This window comes from Phyllobates terribilis, unplaced genomic scaffold (assembly GCF_046119375.1).
Source record: "Phyllobates terribilis strain yellow unplaced genomic scaffold, ASM4611937v1 Scaffold_4__5_contigs__length_816908805, whole genome shotgun sequence".
Classification (NCBI taxonomy): Eukaryota; Metazoa; Chordata; class Amphibia; order Anura; family Dendrobatidae; genus Phyllobates; species Phyllobates terribilis.
In genome coordinates, this window is record NW_027362764.1 from 558,880,208 (window position 1) to 558,901,866 (window position 21,659).

The 21,659-nt window shown below is 42.4% G+C and overlaps 2 protein-coding genes across 3 annotated transcripts in view; one reads left to right on the forward strand and one right to left on the reverse strand.

Annotated features, from left to right (window-relative positions):
• PSMG2 (proteasome assembly chaperone 2) lies at nucleotides 1-10,601 on the reverse strand. The gene is made up of 7 exons (XM_073678995.1): nucleotides 9,996-10,601; nucleotides 8,008-8,179; nucleotides 2,358-2,416; nucleotides 2,160-2,278; nucleotides 1,919-2,092; nucleotides 872-992; nucleotides 1-213 (listed from the first exon to the last, which is right to left on the reverse strand). The coding sequence occupies exons 1-7, from the start codon at nucleotides 10,053-10,055 to the stop codon at nucleotides 130-132; spliced, it is 789 nt and encodes a 262-aa protein (XP_073535096.1). The 5' UTR covers nucleotides 10,056-10,601; the 3' UTR covers nucleotides 1-129.
• CEP76 (centrosomal protein 76) overlaps nucleotides 10,095-21,659 on the forward strand; it is a 24,000-nt gene continuing 12,435 nt past the window's right edge. The window contains exons 1-8 of one of the 2 annotated variants that reach the window (XM_073678992.1): nucleotides 10,095-10,227; nucleotides 11,614-11,769; nucleotides 12,670-12,751; nucleotides 14,656-14,880; nucleotides 16,487-16,672; nucleotides 19,275-19,372; nucleotides 20,440-20,568; nucleotides 21,367-21,555. In XM_073678992.1, coding sequence (XP_073535093.1) covers nucleotides 11,614-11,769; nucleotides 12,670-12,751; nucleotides 14,656-14,880; nucleotides 16,487-16,672; nucleotides 19,275-19,372; nucleotides 20,440-20,568; nucleotides 21,367-21,555 — 1,065 coding nt within the window. In that variant the 5' untranslated portion in view covers nucleotides 10,095-10,227. The other variant, XM_073678991.1, reaches the window with a different exon arrangement.

Below are 21,659 nucleotides of genomic sequence, written 5' to 3' on the forward strand. Positions count from 1 at the left end.
AAAGGTTAGGAAACATTCATTCTTTATAGGGTACAGGATATAAAACAATGATTCATCAATGGATGGTCTTCTAATAATCTGGGATCAACGTCAAAGTGCTTCTTCATTCCCCTGTAATCACCACTGTGGTTAGAAAAGTGCGGATGGAAGTCCGCTGCCAAACAGTAATCTCCAGGAGCTGGGCATCTTCCAGCGAGTTGTGCCAACGTCATCCTGAAACAGGCAACGAGCTACGGTCACATACAGACAGTATAAATGTCGCTTTAGGACTTCTCATCTGCACATACCTGCTGGGAAGTGTGAACTACCATCAGGTATGAATGAACAGGAAAGGTACACGATATCTGCCAATGGTGCATGCATCAGACTAGACATCACTAACACCATGCACCTCCCTGAGCAGAAGTGGGCCGTGTTGGACAACCCCTTTAAGACTTTAATAATTAATTTGCTAAAAACATACTTAACCTCTTTTAACTGGAAAACTTCTTTATCACCTATCCACACTGCTGGATTTACACAATTTTTTTCCCCATTGCAAAATTGAGCAGCAGGTCAAACGACCCAGGCGCAGCTTCATTCATTCTCAGCGGGGCGGACAAGAAAGGCTGAGCACAGCGCTTGGCAGCCCCATGAGGGTAGCTCACCTTTGCTACTAGGGACAGAGAATCATAGCCTTTTTTCAGAAGGCTAAACTGCCAGGGAGTAAAGGTGTATTTATTCTTTTCACTGAAGGCTTCGCCATTTAGTTGCTGACAACTTTGGGCAGTAATAATGTATTTATAGTCTTTGATACAGATATTCCAGCAGTTATCCTGTGATGACCAGTAGCCCTGCTGAACAACTTACATTGTTTATGACGGTTACTTACCGGAAGATCAAGCAAATGAAGCCATCTGTTAACATGATCCAGGAGAGCAAAAGCATCAGGCATGTTGTCACCTTCAGAGCAGAACTTGAGAACAGCAGCCATGTCTATGCCCTCAGAACAGCTGTGGGTAAAGAAGCATAATGCTAGTGGCATGTCCAAATTCACATCCATTCAGTTTGTAGTAGAAATTAAATATTACATGGTGAGTATACAAATTAATGGATGACCATGTACTATATGGCTGGCTTGGAGTCAGAGTGAGACCAGCTCTTTGCAGAAGCTATTCAATTTAGATAAAGTGATTAGTCCTTATGGGACAAACAGAAGGGGTCTCCAGATTGGAAAACACCTTCAAAGTAACCCTCCTTATAAAAAAAAAAAAAAAAGAAAGTTCTGCTTCTTCCCAAGAAAGTGCCTATTGCTCCCCCAAAGTTATCCTTGATCAATCTAGAGTTCCTGGACATCAGCTGGGAATCTATCCAGGAGAAAACTATGGTTTAGGGGATGTAATGGGCATCAAAAATCCAAATGTTAATGACTCCTACTCATTGTGCATGGCTTGCGACTCAACATGCGCCAAATAATGCTCAGGCGTTAATGAACCGTAAAGGTTTCCCTACCAGAGATGTTACTAGATAGTGTTCACAAGTCTTCACAAACTCCCCACCCTTGAAAAAGCTCACAGCAAAATGCACATTGGGGGTTGAGATGGTGGGAACAGACATTTGAGTTTTTGAAGGCAATGACACAACCAGGTTGATATTACATAAAGTGACTTAACCCAGCGGCTCAGTAATGCATGACACAACATAATGTGTCCTGTGTGCTCACAGATTTTGTAATGAACTGAGATATTTATGATCAGATGTGAATATATTTGTGTGCATCTTTTATTTCTCATTTGTTTGGCACATTTGGATTATCATATTTTTGGGAACATTATCTCTTATAGAGGTTTCATATATTAGGGATTGTGTGTTTAGAAAACTGAATTCATAATAAAAGTCATAAATGGCAGAGGGACGCAGAACACAAAAGGACATGTACCAGTCTTCGAACAATAGTTTTGTAAAGCCTCCTCCAGGGATGGAGATCTTTTTCTCTTCGTCGTTTATGCCTGGATATAAAGACAGCTTTTCCATTTCTTTCCACTCTAATGCCTTCATCGTATCAGCCACCAGTGTCTGCAAAGTTGGCGTGACTAAGAAACGGAAGGGAGACCTGCATAAAACAATATTAGATTATCATCCAGATTACTGAGGGTGAATAAAGTAAACTTGAAACATACCCAAAAAGTTGGCTGTCGTCTCGTTGGTACGCATGGCTGCTGGAAAGAAGAACGACTCTGGAAAATGCACATGTCTTAATCCAGCAGGTTAAAGCTTGGCAGAAGGCTCTAGATTTATTCTTCAGAGAGAGAAAGAAGTGAGTGACATGAAGGAGTAGTGATCCATCTCACATCAACATGCGATAACATCACCTCTACCTTTATTAATGGAGATCTGATCTGCAGGACAGCGAGCTTCTCGTCAGATGACGCATATACTGTAGAGAATGGTAGATATGTCGAATGTAAACAGACGGTGAGAGAACATATTATAAGATACAATATCTAGTTAATACACTTTTTGGATTATGTACCCGTACTAAATAAGGAATTTTTACACCGGGTTTCACAGACCTTAGAAAGTAATTACTTGATTTCAGGGCGTCTGTAAAAATTATTTGGGAAGAATTACAATATTATTTTCACTACTATATCAGAAATGTAGCATCTAAATGTACAGTGGCTTGTGAAACTATTCACCCCTCTTGGCATTTTTTGTGTTTTCCTACCTCACAACCTGGAATTTCACGGTTTATTTTTGAGGGTTTGCATCAGTTCATGTAAAGAACATGCCTACAGCTGTGAACATTTGGTTTTCTTTGAATTGTGAAGCAAACAACAAACAGGACAAAATAGCTGAAAACTTCAGTGTGTATAACTATTCACCCCCCTAAAGTCAGTACTTTGTAGAGCCTCCTTTTGCAGCAATTACAGCGGCAAGTCGCTTTGGATAAGTATCTATGAGCTTTCCACATCTTGCCACTGGGAATTTTGCCCATTCCTCAAGACAAAACTGCTCCAGCTTCTTCAAGTTAGATGGTTTCCTCTGGTGAAGAGCAATCTTCAAGTCTGACCACAGATTCTCAATTGGATTAAGGTCTGGGCTTTGACTACACCACTCCAAAACATCAAGACATTTCCCCTTACATCACTCAAGTGTTGCTTTAGAAGTATGATTTGGGTCATTGTCTTGTTGGAAGGTGAACCTTTGTCCCAGTCTCAAATCACTGACAGACTGAAACAGGTTTTGCTCAAGAACATCCCTGTATTTCGCATTATCCATCTCCCCCTCAACTCGCACCCATTTTCCCTGTCGACAAAAAACATCCCCACAGCATGATGCTGCCACCATGTTTCACTGTGGATGGCGTTCTTGGGGTGATGAGCTGTGTTGGTTTGGCGCGCCAGACATAGCGTTTACCTTGGTTGTCAAAAAGTTCATTTTGGTTTCATCTGACCACAGCAACTTCCTCCATACATTTGGAGAGTCTCCAACATGTCTTTTGGCAAATTCAAAACGAGCTTTACAATTTTTGTGTGTGTAAGTAAAGGCTTTTTTTATGCCCACTCTTCCATAAATGCCACCTCTATGCAGTGTATGGCTTATTGTTTTCATATGGAGAGATACTCCAGTCCCTGCTTGGGAACTCTGCAGCTCCTTCAGGGTTACCTATGATCTCTGTGCTGCCTCTCTGATTAATGCCCTCCTTGCCCGGGCTGAGAGTTTTGGTGGGCGGCCCACTCTTGGCAGTTTGTTGAGGTACCACGTTCTTTTCATTTGATGATAATGGATTTGATGGTGCTCCGGGAAATCATCAGAGATTGGGATATTTTTTTTTTTTTTAATCAACCAACCCTGACTTGGACTTCTTAACAATTTTGTCCCTGACTTGTTTGGAGATCTCCTTGACCTTCATGGTGTTGCGTTAGTGGTGTAGAGAAGAACTCCAGCATCCGCCATGGTATAAAATTGTTAAAATAGGACTTTTAATTGCATTATTTAAAATATGTAAGAACAAAAAATTTCAACAAAATCAGAGAGACAAAAGGAGGGAGAGGGGTCGGGGGGAAAAAACGGGGGTGGGTGGGGTGGTGGACACAGGTGTAAGCGTTTCGAGCTGAACACTCTTAATCCAGGATTAAGAGCGTTCAGCTTGAAACGCTTTGACCTGTGTCCACTCACTTTTTCCCCCACCCCTCTCCCTCCTTTGACCTGTGTCCACTCACTTTTTCCCCCACCCCTCTCCCTCCTTTGACCTGTGTCCACTCACTTTTTCCCCCACCCCTCTCCCTCCTTTGACCTGTGTCCACTCACTTTTTCCCCCCACCCCTCTCCCTCCTTTGACCTGTGTCCACTCACTTTTTCCCCCACCCCTCTCCCTCCTTTGACCTGTGTCCACTCACTTTTTCCCCCACCCCTCTCCCTCCTTTGACCTGTGTCCACTCACTTTTTCCCCCCACCCCTCTCCCTCCTTTTGTCTCACCGATTGTATTGAAATTTTTTGTTCTTACATATTTTAAATAATGCAATTAAAAGTCATATTTTAACAATTTATTCAACGGAGGACGCTGGAATTCTTCTTCTCTACATTGCTCTCTGCACAGAAGCCGATCTGGAGTCTGTAGTTTTTGATGGAGGCATTCCTTCCACACTTTGTGAGCCTAAAGGGGTATTCCCATCTCGAAAATCCTATCCCAATATGTAGTAGGTGTAGTAAAAATAATATTAGCAAATATCTCCAATTAGAAATGTAGTATAGTTTTTCTGATTCGCTAGGTCTCTTTCCTCATGTGCAGGCATTGCAGGACCTTAGGTATCCATGGTTACAACATCTAGCAACTAGTTAACTGTCACTATATCAGTGGTCGTAACCATGGATACCAAAGGTCCTGCATTGCATGCACATGAGGAAAGACATAGCGAATCAGATAAACTATACTACATTTCTAATTGGAGGTATTTGCTAATATTTTTACTACACCTACTACATATTGGGATACAATCTCTGAGATGGGAATACCACTAACTTTTCCCTCCCTCTTACCCCATTTTTCTTTTGATATTGTTTGGTTGGTAGTGCCTCTTGCTTTATCGTGTCGCAGTCTCTGTGGCCTTTCAAAAAAGGTAAAGTGTATATACTGACACACCATGTGACACTTAGATTGCACACAGGTGGACTTCCTTTCACCAAGCATGTGACTTCTGAAGGTAATTGCTTGCACCAGAAATTTTTTGGGGCTTCATAGCAAAAAGGATGAATACATAATCACATGCCAATTTTTAGTTATTTGATCCCATAAAGTTAATTTCTGTCTATATTTTTCTCACTTAACTTCACCAACTTAGACTATTTACTGCTGATGCATCACACACAAATCGGATTACAAAAATATTTAAACACAGGTTATAATGTAACAAAATAGGTAAAAAGCCAATGGGGGTGAATACTTTCGAAAGCCACTGTCCGCAACAAACCTCAGTAGACTTAGCAGAACCTGTCACCAACATATATCTTCTTTCTACTGGAAATATTTAAAAAACAGACAACCTAGACCTGTAGTATATAAAGTTATATATAATTTTTTTTCCAGAATGGAAATTATATTGTGGGGAATAAGATGCGCACCATATACAGAGGGGGAAATCATTATTTGATCCATTGCTGTTTTTGTAAGTTTGCCCACTGACAAAGACATGAACAGTCTATAATTTTAAGGGTAGGTTAATTTTAACATTGAGAGATAGAATATCCAAAAAAATCAAGAAAATCACATTGCATAAATTAGATAAATTGTTTTGCATTTTGCAGTGAGAAATAAGTATTTGATCCCCTACAAACCATTATGAGTTCTGGCTCCTACAGACCAGTTAGACGCTCCTAGTCAACTCGTTACCTGCATTAAAGACAGCTGTCTTACATAGTCACCTGTATTAAAGACTCTTGTCCACAGAGTCAATTAATCAGTCAGACTCTAACCTCTACAACATGGGCAAGACCAAAGAGCTTTCTAAGGATGTCAGGGACAAGATCATAGACCTGCACAAAGCTGGAATGGGCTACAAAACCATAAGTAAGACGCTGGGTGAGAAGGGGACAACTGTTGGAGCAATAGTAAGAAAATGGAAGAAATACAAAATGACTGCCAATCAACATCGATCTGGGGCACCATGCAAATCTCACCTCGTGGGGTATCCTTGATCATGAGGAAGGTGAGATCAGCCTAAAACTACACAGGGGGAACTTGTTAATGATCTCAAGGCAGCTGGGACCACAGTCACCAAGAAAGCCATCAGGAACACATTACGCCTTAAAATCCTGTAATGCCCGCAAGGTCCCCCTGCTCAAGAAGGCACATGTGCAAGCCTGTCTGAAGTTTGGCAATGAACACCTGGATGATTCTGTGAGTTATTGGGAGAAGGTGCTGTGGTCAGATGAGACAAAAATTGAGCTCTCATTAACTCAACTCGTGTTTGGAGGAAGAAGGACTAGTACAACCCTAAGAACATCGTCCCAACCGTGAAGCATGGTGGGGGAAACATTATACTTTGGGGGTGCTTTTCTGCAAAGGGGACATGATGACTGTACCATACTGAAGGGAAGATGGATGGGGTCATGTATCGCAAGATTTTAGCCAACAATCTCCTTCCCTCAGTAAAAGCATTGAAGATGTGTCATGGCTGGGTCTTCCAGCAAGACAATGACTCAAAACATATAGCCAAGGCAACAAAGGAGTGGCTCAAACAGAAGCACAGTAAGGTCATGGAGTGGCCTAGCCAGTCTCTAGACCTTAATCTCATAGAAAACTTATGGAGGGAGTTGAAGCTCCAAGTTGCCAAGCGACAGCCTCAAAATCTTAATGATTTAGAGATTATTTGCAAAGAGGAGTGGACCAAAATTCCTCCTGAGATGCGCACAACCCTCATCATCAACTACAAAAAAAGTCTGACTGCTGTGCTTGTCAACAAGGGTTTTGCCACCAAGTATTAAGTGTTGTTTGCCAGAGGAATGAAATACTTATTTCTCACTGCAAAATGAAAAAAGATGTATCTAATTTATACAATGTGATTTTCTTGATTTTTGGGGGGATATTCTATCTCTCAATGTTAAAATTAACCTACCCTTAAAATTATAGACTGTTCATGTCTTTGTCAGTGGGCAAACTTACAAAAACAGCAAGGGATCAAATAATGATTTCCCCCACTGTAGTAGTAGATTGTGGAAAAATGTCATGATCATGTATAGTTTTGACTGCAAAACATGAACAACAAAAACAGTCCTAACGAATATCCATCAGGTCCCCTGTGCCCACTGACTGACAACACCATAGGATAGTGGGGACCTGTTTAACCCTTCAATAATGCAGCTTTTTTTGATTCTCCACACTTCAGAATATACAACTTATTAATTTTTTCATTGACTTAGCTGTGTGAGGCCAGGCATTTTGTAGGAGAAATTAATTTTTTTTAGCCACATATCTTTATTATTTCACATAATTTACAGTTTACCCACATTTCTTCAGATCACTGTGGGAAAACTAAACACTTATATATGATATATAAAAACTGAAAAGAAGAAAAAAAAAAAACACAAGTAACAACCTTAGAGGTATGTGTACATGGAATCCACCTGAAAAAGTGCCTTCATAAAATGAACAAAATGATATTCTTGATCACGTGTTCCATCTTTTGTCACTTCTTTTAACTGCTCCAGGATTCAGAAATCCTGTAGCGGTTAAAAGAAGAGATATGCTCAATCTTCAGGCTGCTTCTCTTTGGAAGTTGCCCTCTTGCTATTCTTAACAGAATAAAGTGAAGACCATCGCAAGAATGATGGCAAAGCAGCCTCAGGAAAATGACCGAAGGCTGAGTTTTCCTGGGAAAACTTGGCGGGTGCGCCGGTGTCTGAATGGTGCCGCGTGCACATACCCTTAGGGGAAGCAGGATTAAAGCACCAACTCCTGCACAGAAATATTATACACGAGCACAGTTGTGCAGCCATTTCGGTATTTTTCTATAAAGTGCTCTCACCTTCTGCATTTGTACACAGCTCCTTTGCATGTTCTTCATTGGTAGCGTATGGATTACTACCAACCATAGGTACAAGACAGTCCGTATAAAAATACCCAACCTTTAGCAGATCCAGAGAGGAAATTATCAGGTCCACAGCAAGTTGTCCAACATTTCCTACAGACACTGCAGGCTGAAAGAAAAGCGAGAGATCAGATGAGATCATCAATAATCATTTACTGGAAAGGTTTCCATGAATAAACAGTTCACTGTACGGATGTGCACGGTGACAACCAGCATGAATGAAATCATTCCCATCATTATCAAACTAAACAGACACTTTATTAACCCATCAATACCCCACATATCCACAGCATGTTGGGGTTTAACGACAAGCTAATTTTTGGGGGAGGGTTGGTTCTCTGCATTTCAACAGATATAAAACTTTTTTTTTTCCCATTGATGAGGCCTTGTTGTACTTCAGAGAAATTGTATTTTTTTCCCCCAACACGATTAGGCATATATAAAATTACTGACTGATCCAAAAATGAGTTTATTATGCCACAAATATGGGGGGAAAAAAAAAACTTCATTTTTTTTTTATGCTCTTCACATTTCAAACGGAATAATGTTATATTAATTTTTAGTACATTATGGTCATATGGACAAGTACTGAATAGGTTTCTTGTGTTTACGTAACAAATGTTATTTTATATTAAATCACCTTTTGCAGACTTTATCACATTAAAGGGATAATTGTTTTACACGTATATTTTCAACTTCTGTTTGGTAACACATTGTAACCTTTGTCCTTAAAGGGGTTCTCCGAGAAATATAATAAAATAAAAATATTGCACATTTAAATATTGAACATTTTTCTAAATAGATTTATTTAGTGCACTGTCAGAATTTCATAGATGGCAACTGCCATAAATCAGTGTGCACCCATGGTAGATTTCAAAAGACACACAGTAGGACGGGCCGTGTGAAGCATGAGACAGATGCACCAACACTGTAAGGCTGACTGGGATGGATGTTCATTTGGTGTCACAGGAGGCAGTACCGCTGCTTCGGGAGGCCGGTGACAATCCCAACCCACAAACACACACACATTTAGGGCTCGCTTACACTAGCGTCTAACATGGCCTAGTGACAGAGCTTGAGCCGAGTATCGTTAGCATAATCGGCCCGATTCTCTCGCATGAGAATATACATACCAGCGTGAGCGAGCCCTAACAAGTATATTCACATTAGGCACAATATAATAAAATATGCTGATACCCGTTTACACTTTATCATTGTACATGGTACACGCCACCATAAAAACATCATTCAGATCATGATGGATTTAAAAAAAAAAAGTTGAACACATTATATGTCTGTATGTAAAAATCATGGCAGACAGTGCACTGACCAACGCAAGTCAATGATGTAGTTAATAATAACAATAATTTTATTTCTATAGAGCCAACATATTCCGCAGCACTTTACATTACAAAGGGGAATTGTTCAGACAATAAAAGACATTACAGAATAACAATAGTCAAATAAATCAACAGATACCAGGAGGAGAGAGGGTCCTGCTGGCAAGCTTATAATCTATGAGGAAATAGGGGAGACACGAAAGGGGGATGGTGACAATTGCTTGTGTTCACATAATGCTGCATGAACCGGTCACCAACGAGTGTGTGTATACAGGGTTGTGGAGTCGGTAAGCCAAACCTCCGGCTCCCTCATCCATGGCTCATGTTTAAGGGATAAATTTACTGTAGCACAGATTCATCTCAGATAAAAGTCTAGACCCTTAGATCAGGAATAGGACACACATTTATAGAACATTTCATAACTTTCCCAAATTCTTATGAAAAAATATTCCCCACAAACTGCTTTGAACTACTGTACCCAATTTATTATATATTTTAGGAGTTGGAGTCGGTCCATTTTATACAGACTCCACAGCCCTAATCTGTGGGAACAGGGGCAGAAGGTTCTCAGCAGCCGGCACTCACCAGTATGAGGGTGCAGGCCGCCGCCGGGGGACGCCATTCTCCAGCTGCCGGCACGAACATGACTGCGCTCTGCACACGGCGCACACGATACACGTCACCCGAGCGGCGTCTACTAGGACCCCGCTGTCATGGTTTACAGCTGTCCACCTACATGCTTGTATACCGAGGCCCCGTTCTGGTCGTTATAGATGTTACCTTGATGCCTGTATAGAAGCAGCTGTCTGGTAACCAGGTAACACAGCTGTTTGAACAGAGTCCTGCAGAAAGATGCAGTCAGGCAATGCGCGGGGCAGCCTCCCGCCCTGCTGCCCGCTTCTCCCGGGCTGTGCTGCTCGGACTCGCAGAGCCGGGGGTGTCCGGTGCTAAGAGAAGTCAAGTCAGTGCGGGGGCTCTGTATGTGGGCACAGGGTGGGCTCTGCTGTCACATTTGACTCCCGTTCCTGTGTATAGACGGGACTCGGTGTCTGCACTGATGTCTCTGCCGCCGGAGGGCGCCGCGGAGCTGAGGCAGATCATCCGGGAGCAGCTGAGCGGGGTAAGTGCTGTCAGGACACGGCCCTCACCGGGGGCAGCGATCTCTGGCTCTGGAATGTCACGTGTGTCCGCAGCTCCTCTCCGGCCCATGTGTTTCCATGGTTACAGCCTATATACGGTGCCTCTCCTCATCGCCTCCTGCCGTTATATCCGGATCATATCACACACGGTGCGGACACAACACGGGGCTGTGAGGATGGCTCAGTATTGGTTCCCCTCTTTTCATCACTGGTTTTGTTTTATACAGGACGCCATGTGTTACTATTAGTGATGTTTCAGGAACATATTAATGTATAACTTATCTAATGTATTTTGTAAAGTAAACAGCAAAAAGCAATTTGTTTTTGTTCTTTTTTGGGTTTCTATTTGTTACTGTTTACGTTTCCCATTAAATAACCGGCTTAATGAATTCTCCACATCTTTATGGTCGTTCGGATACCTGACGTGTACAGGTTATTTGCTACAGGGTTCAATAAATGTGATTTAAATAAAATATATATATTTTTTGTGGTGGGGACTTTTTATTTTTTTTATTAATTTTTTGTATTTTAATTTTTTTCCAGTGTTTTATGTGTACATTTTTTTTACAGAATTTATTCCCCAATATATCAGTAAAGATCTCTAAGGAATATTTGTTTTTAATTTTATTCTTTTTTTCTCTCATTGTAATGAAGGCATCCATAGGGGCCCCAGTTACAGATGAAAATGGCTCCCTGCTGGGCCAGGCGTCACTGTCAGTGGTAATCTGTGTCTTCTAGGATTTAGCTGCTCTGCTATCCTAGTATGAATCTGACCACCATGTAATCACCCGGTCCTAAAGAATCGCCGGCAGTTGTCAGTGCTTCTGTACCCTGCATGAAGCTTATTGAGCATTAAGCTGACGGCAGCATAAGACAGAAGTGGTAATAAACCGCTGCTGTCTGCTCCTGAGGGTCCCCGCTGTGCCGGACAGCTACTGGAAACACTGGGGGCAAATCAGCGCTCATATCCACCGTTCTGCTCTTGTTATAGCTGCAGTAATGTGTACAGCTCCTATGTCAGGCACGGCACAGAACATTTACTGTTTGCATCCACCATGTTTTAGATGAACGTTAATAGCAAAATCCGTGAGGTGCTTACAGAGACGTTAAAGGACGACTTAAGGGACGAAAGCCATCACTTGTCAGAAGAAGATCTGATGAAAGCCTTACGGAGGAGAGGAGTTATCGATGATGTAATGAATGACATGCAATTACCAGAGGTAAAGCGGTGTCCTGCTTCTTTATATACATACAACTTTTGCTCCCATTAGTAAATGGGGTTTTCTAGGGCATTAGTATTATTGGCCCAGGCTTGGGGTTGGCATTAGTATTTGATCATCTTTATGATGTGCCGGCAATATTTATGTCTAGAGTAGAAGCATTTAAAGGGGTTTTCTCACTAAATAAAATATATTCGTTTACTGGTGTCTGATCAATGAAAAGGATGGGTGTCCCAAAGTCTGTAGTAGCCACTCCGTCAGTCCCATGTAAGAGAGTTAAGTGCATGGGCATTACCACTCCATTCAGACAGTAAACTTCGAGCCTCTGAATAGAATATTCATATATCAGGTTTGCTTTGTTCTGATCATTAGAACAACAAGCTCCTGTTATCAAAATTAATACTTTCTCCTCTTTAATTATGTTTTGAAAACCTGGTTGGCCAAATATCATTGTGTAGGGGGCAGCCCTATGTATATAATGGCCAGCAGCTTCAGAGCGGGACACATAATGGGCACTATAGTGAGTGCTGTATAACCGGCACTATGCCATAATCTGATGCTATTGCTTACATAAGTTCTCTAACGGCACGTGTGAAGGTGCGGACCCCAGGGCATTACAGTCTGATACTCTGTGCTGAATACATCCATCGATGGAAATAACACTGGGACTTGGACTTGTCCAACAACCTGTGATCAGCATTGTAATGTAATGAGGGCAAGATCCATGGCACCGGCTGCATGATGAGCCCCACGGGGAGAGGGACCGAGTGATTAGAATTGGTGTGTAATGGGCGATAACGGTTAACATGCCCAGTACGTGCCACATCATAGCAGTCACTTTTATGGAGATATTTTTAGGAACTTTTTTATAAAAAAAAAAAAATGTAATTATTATTGTAGGATGGCTTCTCACGAGAGCTTACCTCTACACCCAAACCACCGACTCGTTTTGTTGACAAAGAATCGAGAACACTAAAGAAGGGTAGGTGTACATTTTTGACTACGGATTATACTACTATTAATATTAATAGTATTAATGCTGTTTTATAGTTTATGGCTACAGCGTTAAAAGTTTTGCTCCTTGCACTCTAGTTTTTGTATTTATATGAGCCCTGACAAAATGAGACTGGGAATAATGTAACTTAACCCCTTCACGACATCCACCGTACATGTACGATGCAAGTCGGAAGCGGGTGTATGGAGCGGGCTCACACAACCTGTTGTTAAATGCCGCTGTCAATCTCTGTTACCGGCTGCTGTTTGTTTGAAAAAAACAACAACTGTACTTTACTCACTTACTCGGGTCCAGAGCTGGGTCTCAAGCGCTGCTGTTATTGTCTGCAGCATTGACATCATGTCAGGAGGCTTCCAATAACTGAGCTCGCTGGCTATGCCTGAGCAGACAGCACAAGTCACTCCGAGCTGCTGAGCTCACTTATTGCTGTGTCGTGCTCTCAACATGACATCAGCACTGCATACGATAACAAACACCGAAAGCGATGATGAAGACTTGGCCGAAACCAGAAAACCCCTTTCCGACGTTGTCAGTAATAGTACGCACCACGTTGGAAAGGCCAGTTCAGCGGGGGCTCCGGCAGTGCGCCCGCACTGAACCGGGCACATGTCAGCTGATTCTTACAGCTGACATGTGCCCGCAACAGTTGCCGGTGGAATCGCGATCCACCTGCGGCTGTTAACCAGTTAAATGCCGCTGTCAATCTCTGACAGCGGCATTTAACAGAACCGGGAGTGCTGCATTAGCCCCGCCCATCGGTGACCCCATCACGTGATCGCGGGTCACCGATGCGTGGGCATGACAACCCGGGGTCTGCAGCAGACCCCTGTGGTTGTCATGTCTCGCTTGCTATGAGTGCCACCCAGTGGTCGGCGCTCATAGCAAGTGAGCATTTCTGCTACACAGAGGCGATCGGACAGCTGCTGCTTCTAGTCTCCTATGAAGACTATTGAAGCAAGCAAAAAGTGTAAAAAAAAAAAAAAAATGATTTTAAAAATATTAACAAAATTTAAAAAAAATAAAAGTGTAAATCACCCCCCTTTTATTTTGAATGGGTTAAAAATAAACCCCACATACACATATTTGGTATCGCCACGTTCAGAATCACCTGATCTATCAATATAAAAAAAGAATTAATCCAAACGGTGAACGGCGTAACGAGAAAAAATTCCAAACGCCAGGATTACGTTTTTTTAGGTCGCAGCAACATTGCAATAACGGGCGATCAAAACATCGGATCTACCCCAAAATGGTATCAATAAAAACGTCAGCCCAGCGCGCAAAAAATAAGCCCTCACCCGGCCCCAGATCCTGAAAAATGAAGACGCTACGGGTCTCGGAAAATGGCGCCATTTTTTTTTTATTATTATTATTTTTTAGCAAACTTTAGAATTTTTTTGAATTTTTTTTTGAAAATTAGCCCTCACATGGCCATATTGAACAAAAAATAAAAAAGTTCTGGCTCTGGAAAGAAGGGGAGCAAAGAAACAAAAACGGAAAATGCTCCGGTTATTAAGGGGTTACTTGTAAAATACAGGCAGGATTATAGAGGCTTTCCAATTCTATTCTCCCTCCTGATCTAGCATAAAGCAAAAAGTCATGCTGGTGACCTCCAGACAGAACAGTGTAATATGTGCAATGCCCAAAGAGTAGCAATCATGGGGGAGTTTTTCAGTGAATGACGTCCGATACACAAGATTTTTCAGGCATTGTACAGTTAACTCACAAACTCTATCAGTAGTTGGCATGGCATAGGAAATCTAGTGCCCTCGTCTTACATGGTATGTTGTTTTTGTTACATTAATAAGATGTTTTGTTGCCGACTTTTATCCCAGTGGATCTCTCCCCTAATAAATTGTATTTGTCCATAGTCAGTATAGACCCATCACGGAGATATCTTCATCTTCATATCTTGGGCGGAAAAGCGTTTCTGGAGCATCTTCAGGAGTCGGACCCCCTCCCAGGCCAGGTGTGCTCAACATTTACCCTCAGTCTGCACTTTAGGAAGCAACGTTTTCGTTCCCACCCTGTCCCTTGTGCCTGTGAACCAGACTTCCAGGATGGCTTCTTGCTGGAGCTCCATAAGGACAGCTTAGGTTAGTTGTTAGTTCAGTGTTACATGTATCTAATCACGCAGTACTACATATACGTGTATAATACATACAGTTTCATGGATTCTTGGAACTTCAGTTTAAAGTTCTGTCTGTTGCTCCTCACTTGTCCCCCAATAACAGAGCACTGTATGTGAGGAGCTGTCACCTCTCCTGGCAGGTCTGTTGTGGCAAATTCTTCATTTCCCATTAATTAGATGAACCATTTGATTGAATTCTAAGGCTATGTTCATTTATTGAGGAGTTCTAAATGCTTTTCAAATAACTCCTAAAAAGCAGCGCTTCCTGCAGTGGGTTCTGCTTGATAAACTCATGTGACTATATCCTAAATTATCTTTTCTTATAAAACTTTTCATTGTGCTGTTTCTCTTTTATTTCCAGGAGGAATAAACATAAATTGACCTCTTAGTGTTACCATTCCTCTGTCTCTTATTCGAGTGGTACTGTATGTCCCTGCACGATCTGATACGGTCATCACTGATGGGACATTATAAGTGGCAGGGACTCTCAATTGGTGACATTCACTCTTCAGTTCATTCATACATTTCTGTTAGGAGTAACAGAGGAAGAATATAATGTAGAGTTATAAGATGGACACTGCTGAATTGTTATTTCAAAGGGAATACTAGTAAAAGAAAAGCAGATCTGTCAGACGAGGTGCACGACAGAAGACAAGGTTTAGGCAGCACAACTCTCACAGCGCTGCGCCACCGACCATCTGACGCCTCCAGTCAGAAGACACATGAACAAATGAACGACTGCATCCCAGAGGACATTAAATTTGCTTCGGGCTCGTGCACATGACTGTAGTTTTGGTCCAAGTGCGATCTGTCAAAACATCAGATCGCACTCGGACCTATGTTATTTTATGGGGCCGTGTACATATCCGATTTTTTTTTCTTGGACTGAGTTTCTCCAAGGAAAAATTTAAGTCTATGGGTCCATGAAAAAAATCAGACCGCACTCTGATAACATCTGAGTGTGGTTTGATTTTCACGAACTGACAGAATGGAGAAGATGAAGATTTTTTTTTTATTTTCTACATCCAAGAAAAATGGATCCCACTTTGATCAGAGTCTGATTAGCATAATTGGACCTTTTTACTCAGATGGAGAACATACGGTGGTGTCACCTGAGCCTTCTAGTGATTAATCTCTGGATTTCCAGATGCAAAATGACCCAGCACACAGTAAATGGTAATAGGTTCCATCAATGTTTTGGTTGATATAACCTTCATCAGACAGGTGACTATAGGTGATAAGACACGCTGATTGAGTCTAGAAGACTTCTGGTCCGAGGTTTTCATCTTCTTGGGTAGACCACCTCCAACTTTAAGCCTTTTTGACTCATTCAGCGTGTTCCTACAATTTTGTATCCAGAAATAAAATCAGTTGAAGCCGAAGGGATGTCCTTCATTTGCTGATCTACCAGGAGAGGTGTCAGGTCTACCATTATCTACCATTATTTGTAAGGTAGCATTATTATCAGTCACATATTTGCTGTGTTAATTCATTAGTATATTTTAATCAGCTGTATTATGGAACATGCTCCTCGTTATATGTAGCTCTACTAAGCACATGCCTTTATCTAGGTGATGGCAGCAGAATGGCAGATGCCACCACCCTTCTGTCAGTCTGTGATCCTATACAGCTGGTGCTGATCAAGACAGACACGTCTGGAGAGACCACGTTGGTGGCATCCCACTTTCTTGAGTGGCGCTCTGTGTTGGGGGTGGATAGAGGAGTGACAAGTCTTGCCGTGGAGCTCCAAGGTGTAGGTGAGGCCATTGTTGTTTTCTGTAAATCTCTTAACCAACCATGCTAATTAGCCTTGCATGTCCGTATGTGACATTGGAGGACGTTGTGAATGGTTTTATATGTTGGACTACTGTAGTGATTAAAACTCCAGAAATCTGAAAAGAGCATTCAGAGGTGAAAAGCTTTATTTCATTCTTAAATGCAAAGCTAAATAACTTTCTAAATAGTCTTCATTGAAAAAGTGTTTTGCCGATTTTCTGTAAATCTTTTATCTAGCGGAGTACCTTGCAGAAACCTTACAAACCTGTCGGAGCTGCTCCTGGCTCTCTGCTACAGTCACACATTCGTGCGACCCATCCTAGTGTTGCCCGTTATTTTCTCGGACAGCACTCTGACCCATAGAGTCATAAACACATCAGTTTTAAAAATGGATTTGTGTTTCTGGTCCATGAGATTCCGATCATACTCTACAAAAAGCAGACCAGCACCTCCGAACAGAATAAAGCTAGTATGAACAGGTGCAAGCTTCTATGACTGCATAAGACAAACAAAAAGAAATATAGCTGCTCTCTGGAAGTGCCAGGATGTATGCAAATATTGAGTATATGAAATTTGATTTGCATTACTGTTATATAGAATATACTTATAAGAATGAAACCTCTTAGCGCATAAATTGTTCAATTCCTGTGTGCCCATCAGTCACAACAAGGTGTAACTTTCTCTGACGAAACGCTAAATCTAATAGTTATCAATTATGCTTCTCATGGGCTAAAAACCTACAAATATAAGGGTGTAGTTAGATGGCCGTATAACACGGATGAGAATCGTATTGCAATGCTCGGACTTGCTGGCAGCTCTCCAGACCCAAGTGTGACAGCTGCATAGAGATACATCACGGTGTCACGCTTTTGTCAGGAGAGCCGCCAGCCAGTATAATATTGCGTGCAGTAGCAGAATGGAAACTAATAAACAGAGCAAACCATCTATTAATGGTGCGCACAAAGAAATACCATCACAGCTAATGGGCCAAAGACCATACAAGTTCAGGGCAGCACGGTGACTCAGTGGTTAGCACTGTTGCTTTGCAGCGCTGGGGTCCTGGGTTCAAATCCCACCAAGGACAACATCTGATAGGAGTTTGTATGTTCTCCCTGTGTTTGCATGGGTTTTCTCCGGTTTCCTCCCAGACTCCAAAGACATACTGATAGGGAATGTAGATTGTGAGCCCCAATGGGGACGGTGCTCATAATGTCTGTAAATTGTCTGAATTGTAAAGCGCTGTGGAATATGTTGGCGCTATAAAAATAAAAAGATTATTATTATTATTAATGAGGTTCAAAAGAAAATTGATAAAAGATACAAGGATTAAAACAAGTAACAATCCTGTTAGGTCATATTATCAGTTGTGCATTTGAGGGGATATATCCAGGCAAGAGGCAAAACCAGAAGGACAGCAGCACCAGGGTCTTCACGTGTAAATCCAAAAGCGTGTTATTGACACCTCTACATAGTGCGCAACGTTTTGGGTCTGCAGGGAGGAGGGTAGACGCAGCTTTGCCCCTAGTTGTATTTACTTTCAATTCAACTTTTTCAGTTCTTGTCTGTTCCCAAAGCCCCATGTTTCCCATCAGGTAATGTTTTTGAACCCTTTATTTTCCCTTTTTAGCTTAAAATAATACATGCACTTTCAAGTAAATCCAAAGAAATGAGTCAGAGCATAAGTTGGTATACATGCAGTGTGTAGGAGCACTTTCAATCTCTGGCTATTTCACAGTCAAAACCCAGGAAAAAAACAAAATGAGCATATACCCTGTAGTAATTAAATAAGTTAATAGTACATGTAAATAACATAGGGTACTTGGTTAACACTATTTTGATCAAAAAAGTATAAAAGCCATCCCACCAAAGGTGTACCCAATCGGGACGATCCTATCTCTAATACTAAAACCTTACCATGTGCCAGCCTACCACAATATAGATGAGGGCAGAGCAGGACCCAGACCCGACTGTTAAGACACCTGCCCATGGGACGCTATATAGATGAAATGCCCAGCTCAGAAAGAGGGAGCTGTGCCCCTGTTTGTACAAAGTACAAGAAGCTACAGCAAAATCAAAGATATGAGCTGGAGCATAAGTTGGTGTAGGTGCAGTGTGCAGGAGCACGTGGCCATTTCACTGACCAAACCCAAGAAAAAACAAAGTGCACTTACAAGTGTAACTGAGAGACCAGCATATTAAATGGTCGTCTGCGCCTAAACTTAATAAAGAATTGTGTATACTCACCTCCTGCAGCCGCGCTGTTTCAGTAATGCCAGGGCTGCTGCCAGTGAGCAACCAATCTGCCAGAATATTGCTGAGCTGCAGCCAACACCTGACACAACAGTCATGTCACCACCGGGAACAGCGGCTCCGACATCGCTGGAACCATGCCACTGCTGGAGGGGAGTACACACTTTTTATTTTATATGGGATTCTGTATTGATTAAGGTGGTGTTGTTCACTAGTGGACAACCCCTTTAATACAGTGCATTGAACTTAGAGTAATTTTATTTTTAATCTTAATTGTTTAAACTGCATTGTGAAGTTTTCCATCTGTGACTTATTGTGCTATATATTTTTCAGGGGCGGAGTGTAAAATTCCTGTTGGAGTTTTAAATGTTAAACTTGAACTTTATCCACCTCTGTCTCGAACATTATCTCCAGAGATTGTCAACACTCAGGTATATAGCGCTGCTAAGGTTACTTGTTGGGGCACATAGCGCCACTGCGGTGACCTACCTACAGGGGCACGTAGCGCCACTGCGGTGACCTACCTACAGGGGCACGTAGCGCCTCTGCGGTGACCTACCTACAGGGGCACGTAGCGCCACTGCGGTGACCTACCTACAGGGACACGTAGCGCCACTGCAGTGACCTACCTACAGTGGCACGTAGCGCCACTGTGGTGACTTACCTCCAGGGGCACGTAGCGCCACTGTGGTGACTTACCTCCAGGGGCATTTAGCGCCACTGCGGTGACCTAGCTACAGGGGCACGTAGCGCCACTGCGGTGACCTAGCTACAGGGGCATGTAGCGCCACTGCGGTGACCTAGCTACAGGGGCACGGAGCGCCACTGCGGTGACCTAGCTACAGGGGCACGTAGCGCCACTGCGGTGACCTAGCTACAGGGGCATGTAGCGCCACTGCGGTGACCTAGCTACAGGGGCACGGAGCGCCACTGCGGTGACCTAGCTACAGGGGCACGTAGCGCCACTGCAGTGACCTAGCTACAGGGGCACGTAGCGCCCCTCGTGATCCTGGTAGGTAGTCTACCTACTTGGGCACATAAGAGTAAATTCAGACATGGCATTTCCATCATGGTGCGACATAGGCGAGAAATCTATTGGGCAGGTGCCACTTCAGTTTTCAATTTGCCAATAAACAATGATTTGATTTTGCAGGGGAGCAGCTTTTTCATCCGCATAATCACACGACCGATTTGTTTTAGCTGCACGGTTTTGCAGGAGCAAGTGAAATGGCTGTTTACCCTGGAGAATCAAATAATTGATTAATCGGTGATTCGGACACCTCAGCTGCACCTGGGCGACGTGGATCTCGGCCACAACGTGATCACTACATTTGGCTTTGCCCTCATGCAGTAATACAGGTCATCATTTATGTTCCTAAATAATGACTGCATTCATTGGCTTCTAATAGCCGGTTCCTTCTTAAAATTCTTGTTGGTTCTTGCAGAACTTCTGTAAATATGGAGGAATCTGCTCCTTATCTAGTTATATTTATTTCAGCTGACACTGGAGCGACAGAAGACAGCAGAGAAGGAACGATTGTTTTTGGTTTATGCAAAACAGTGGTGGAGAGAATATCTGCAAATTCGTCCATCCCACAATTCCAGACTTGTGAAGATCTTTGCCCAGGTTTAGCAGCCGCTTATTATTTCAGTTGTAATTGGCGTTTTGTGAATCTCCTTTTTCGGTTATCAATTGCTGAAATCAGGGAGCATTCATTAGGTAGCCATACACTTAAATTATCTGCCGTCTTGTCCTATCACACAGTAATATTACCCTTTGGCTGACTTTTTACATATCGCAGCTCTTAATTGTGCTCTTCATTGAAATGTTCTTTTCTGTAGGGATTTACCCTTTGGGTGTAGCAGCTCCAAAGATGCACGGTCATTGTGAAATCTCGGTACAGAAGTGTTCCCAATTCTCTAGATCTGGGATTTATAGCTCTTTATACAACTCAAATTCACAGTTAAAGTATTCCAGATAATCAAGACTATTCTTGTGCAAAATGTGAGCATAAATGGGGTTATCCACCTTAAGGAAAGTGGGCTCCAAACGCTGTAAAATGCCAAAAATAACAAACTCGCCCTCCTTGGGTCCAGCAATGGCTCCCAGCCGCTGCTTTGGAGTCAGTGTTTTTTGGCGATGATGTCACATTGACAGTGCGCCTCAATGATGTAGTCAATCACTGCATTCAGCAGCTCGTGCCATCTACCGCAGCGCCTCCGCTGAGCTCCGTGGTGATGCGCACGGTCGATGTGACCCAAACACTGGTAGAGGGTTGGCCCTGGACCCGATGAGGGTGAGTACATGCTAGGTTTTGTTGTTTAGGTATTTCACAGCGTTGGGTGTCACTTTCCTGAAAGTGGAAAACCCCTTTTAGGTTGTTTGTTAAATATGACTATTGCTTTTATTATTTTTATCTCTCAGGATGAAAATGGACTGAACCGTCCCGTGTGCTGTTATGTATGCCCTCTGAGAGCAGGGCGTCTGCTGGACACACCCCGACAAGCGGCACGTTTTGTAAATGTCCTTGGCTACGAAAAGGTCCCAGTTGTTGGTGGAGGTGGTAAACAAGAACAGTGGTGCACTATGCTGGCATTTCTCTGTAGAAATAAGGTATTCTTTATTTCTGTCTTCACATTTTTATAATATTGAATTGTATTCATAAATAAAAATCATCTGAACCTGACTATTTCAGCAGGATCACATGTCTATGTAAA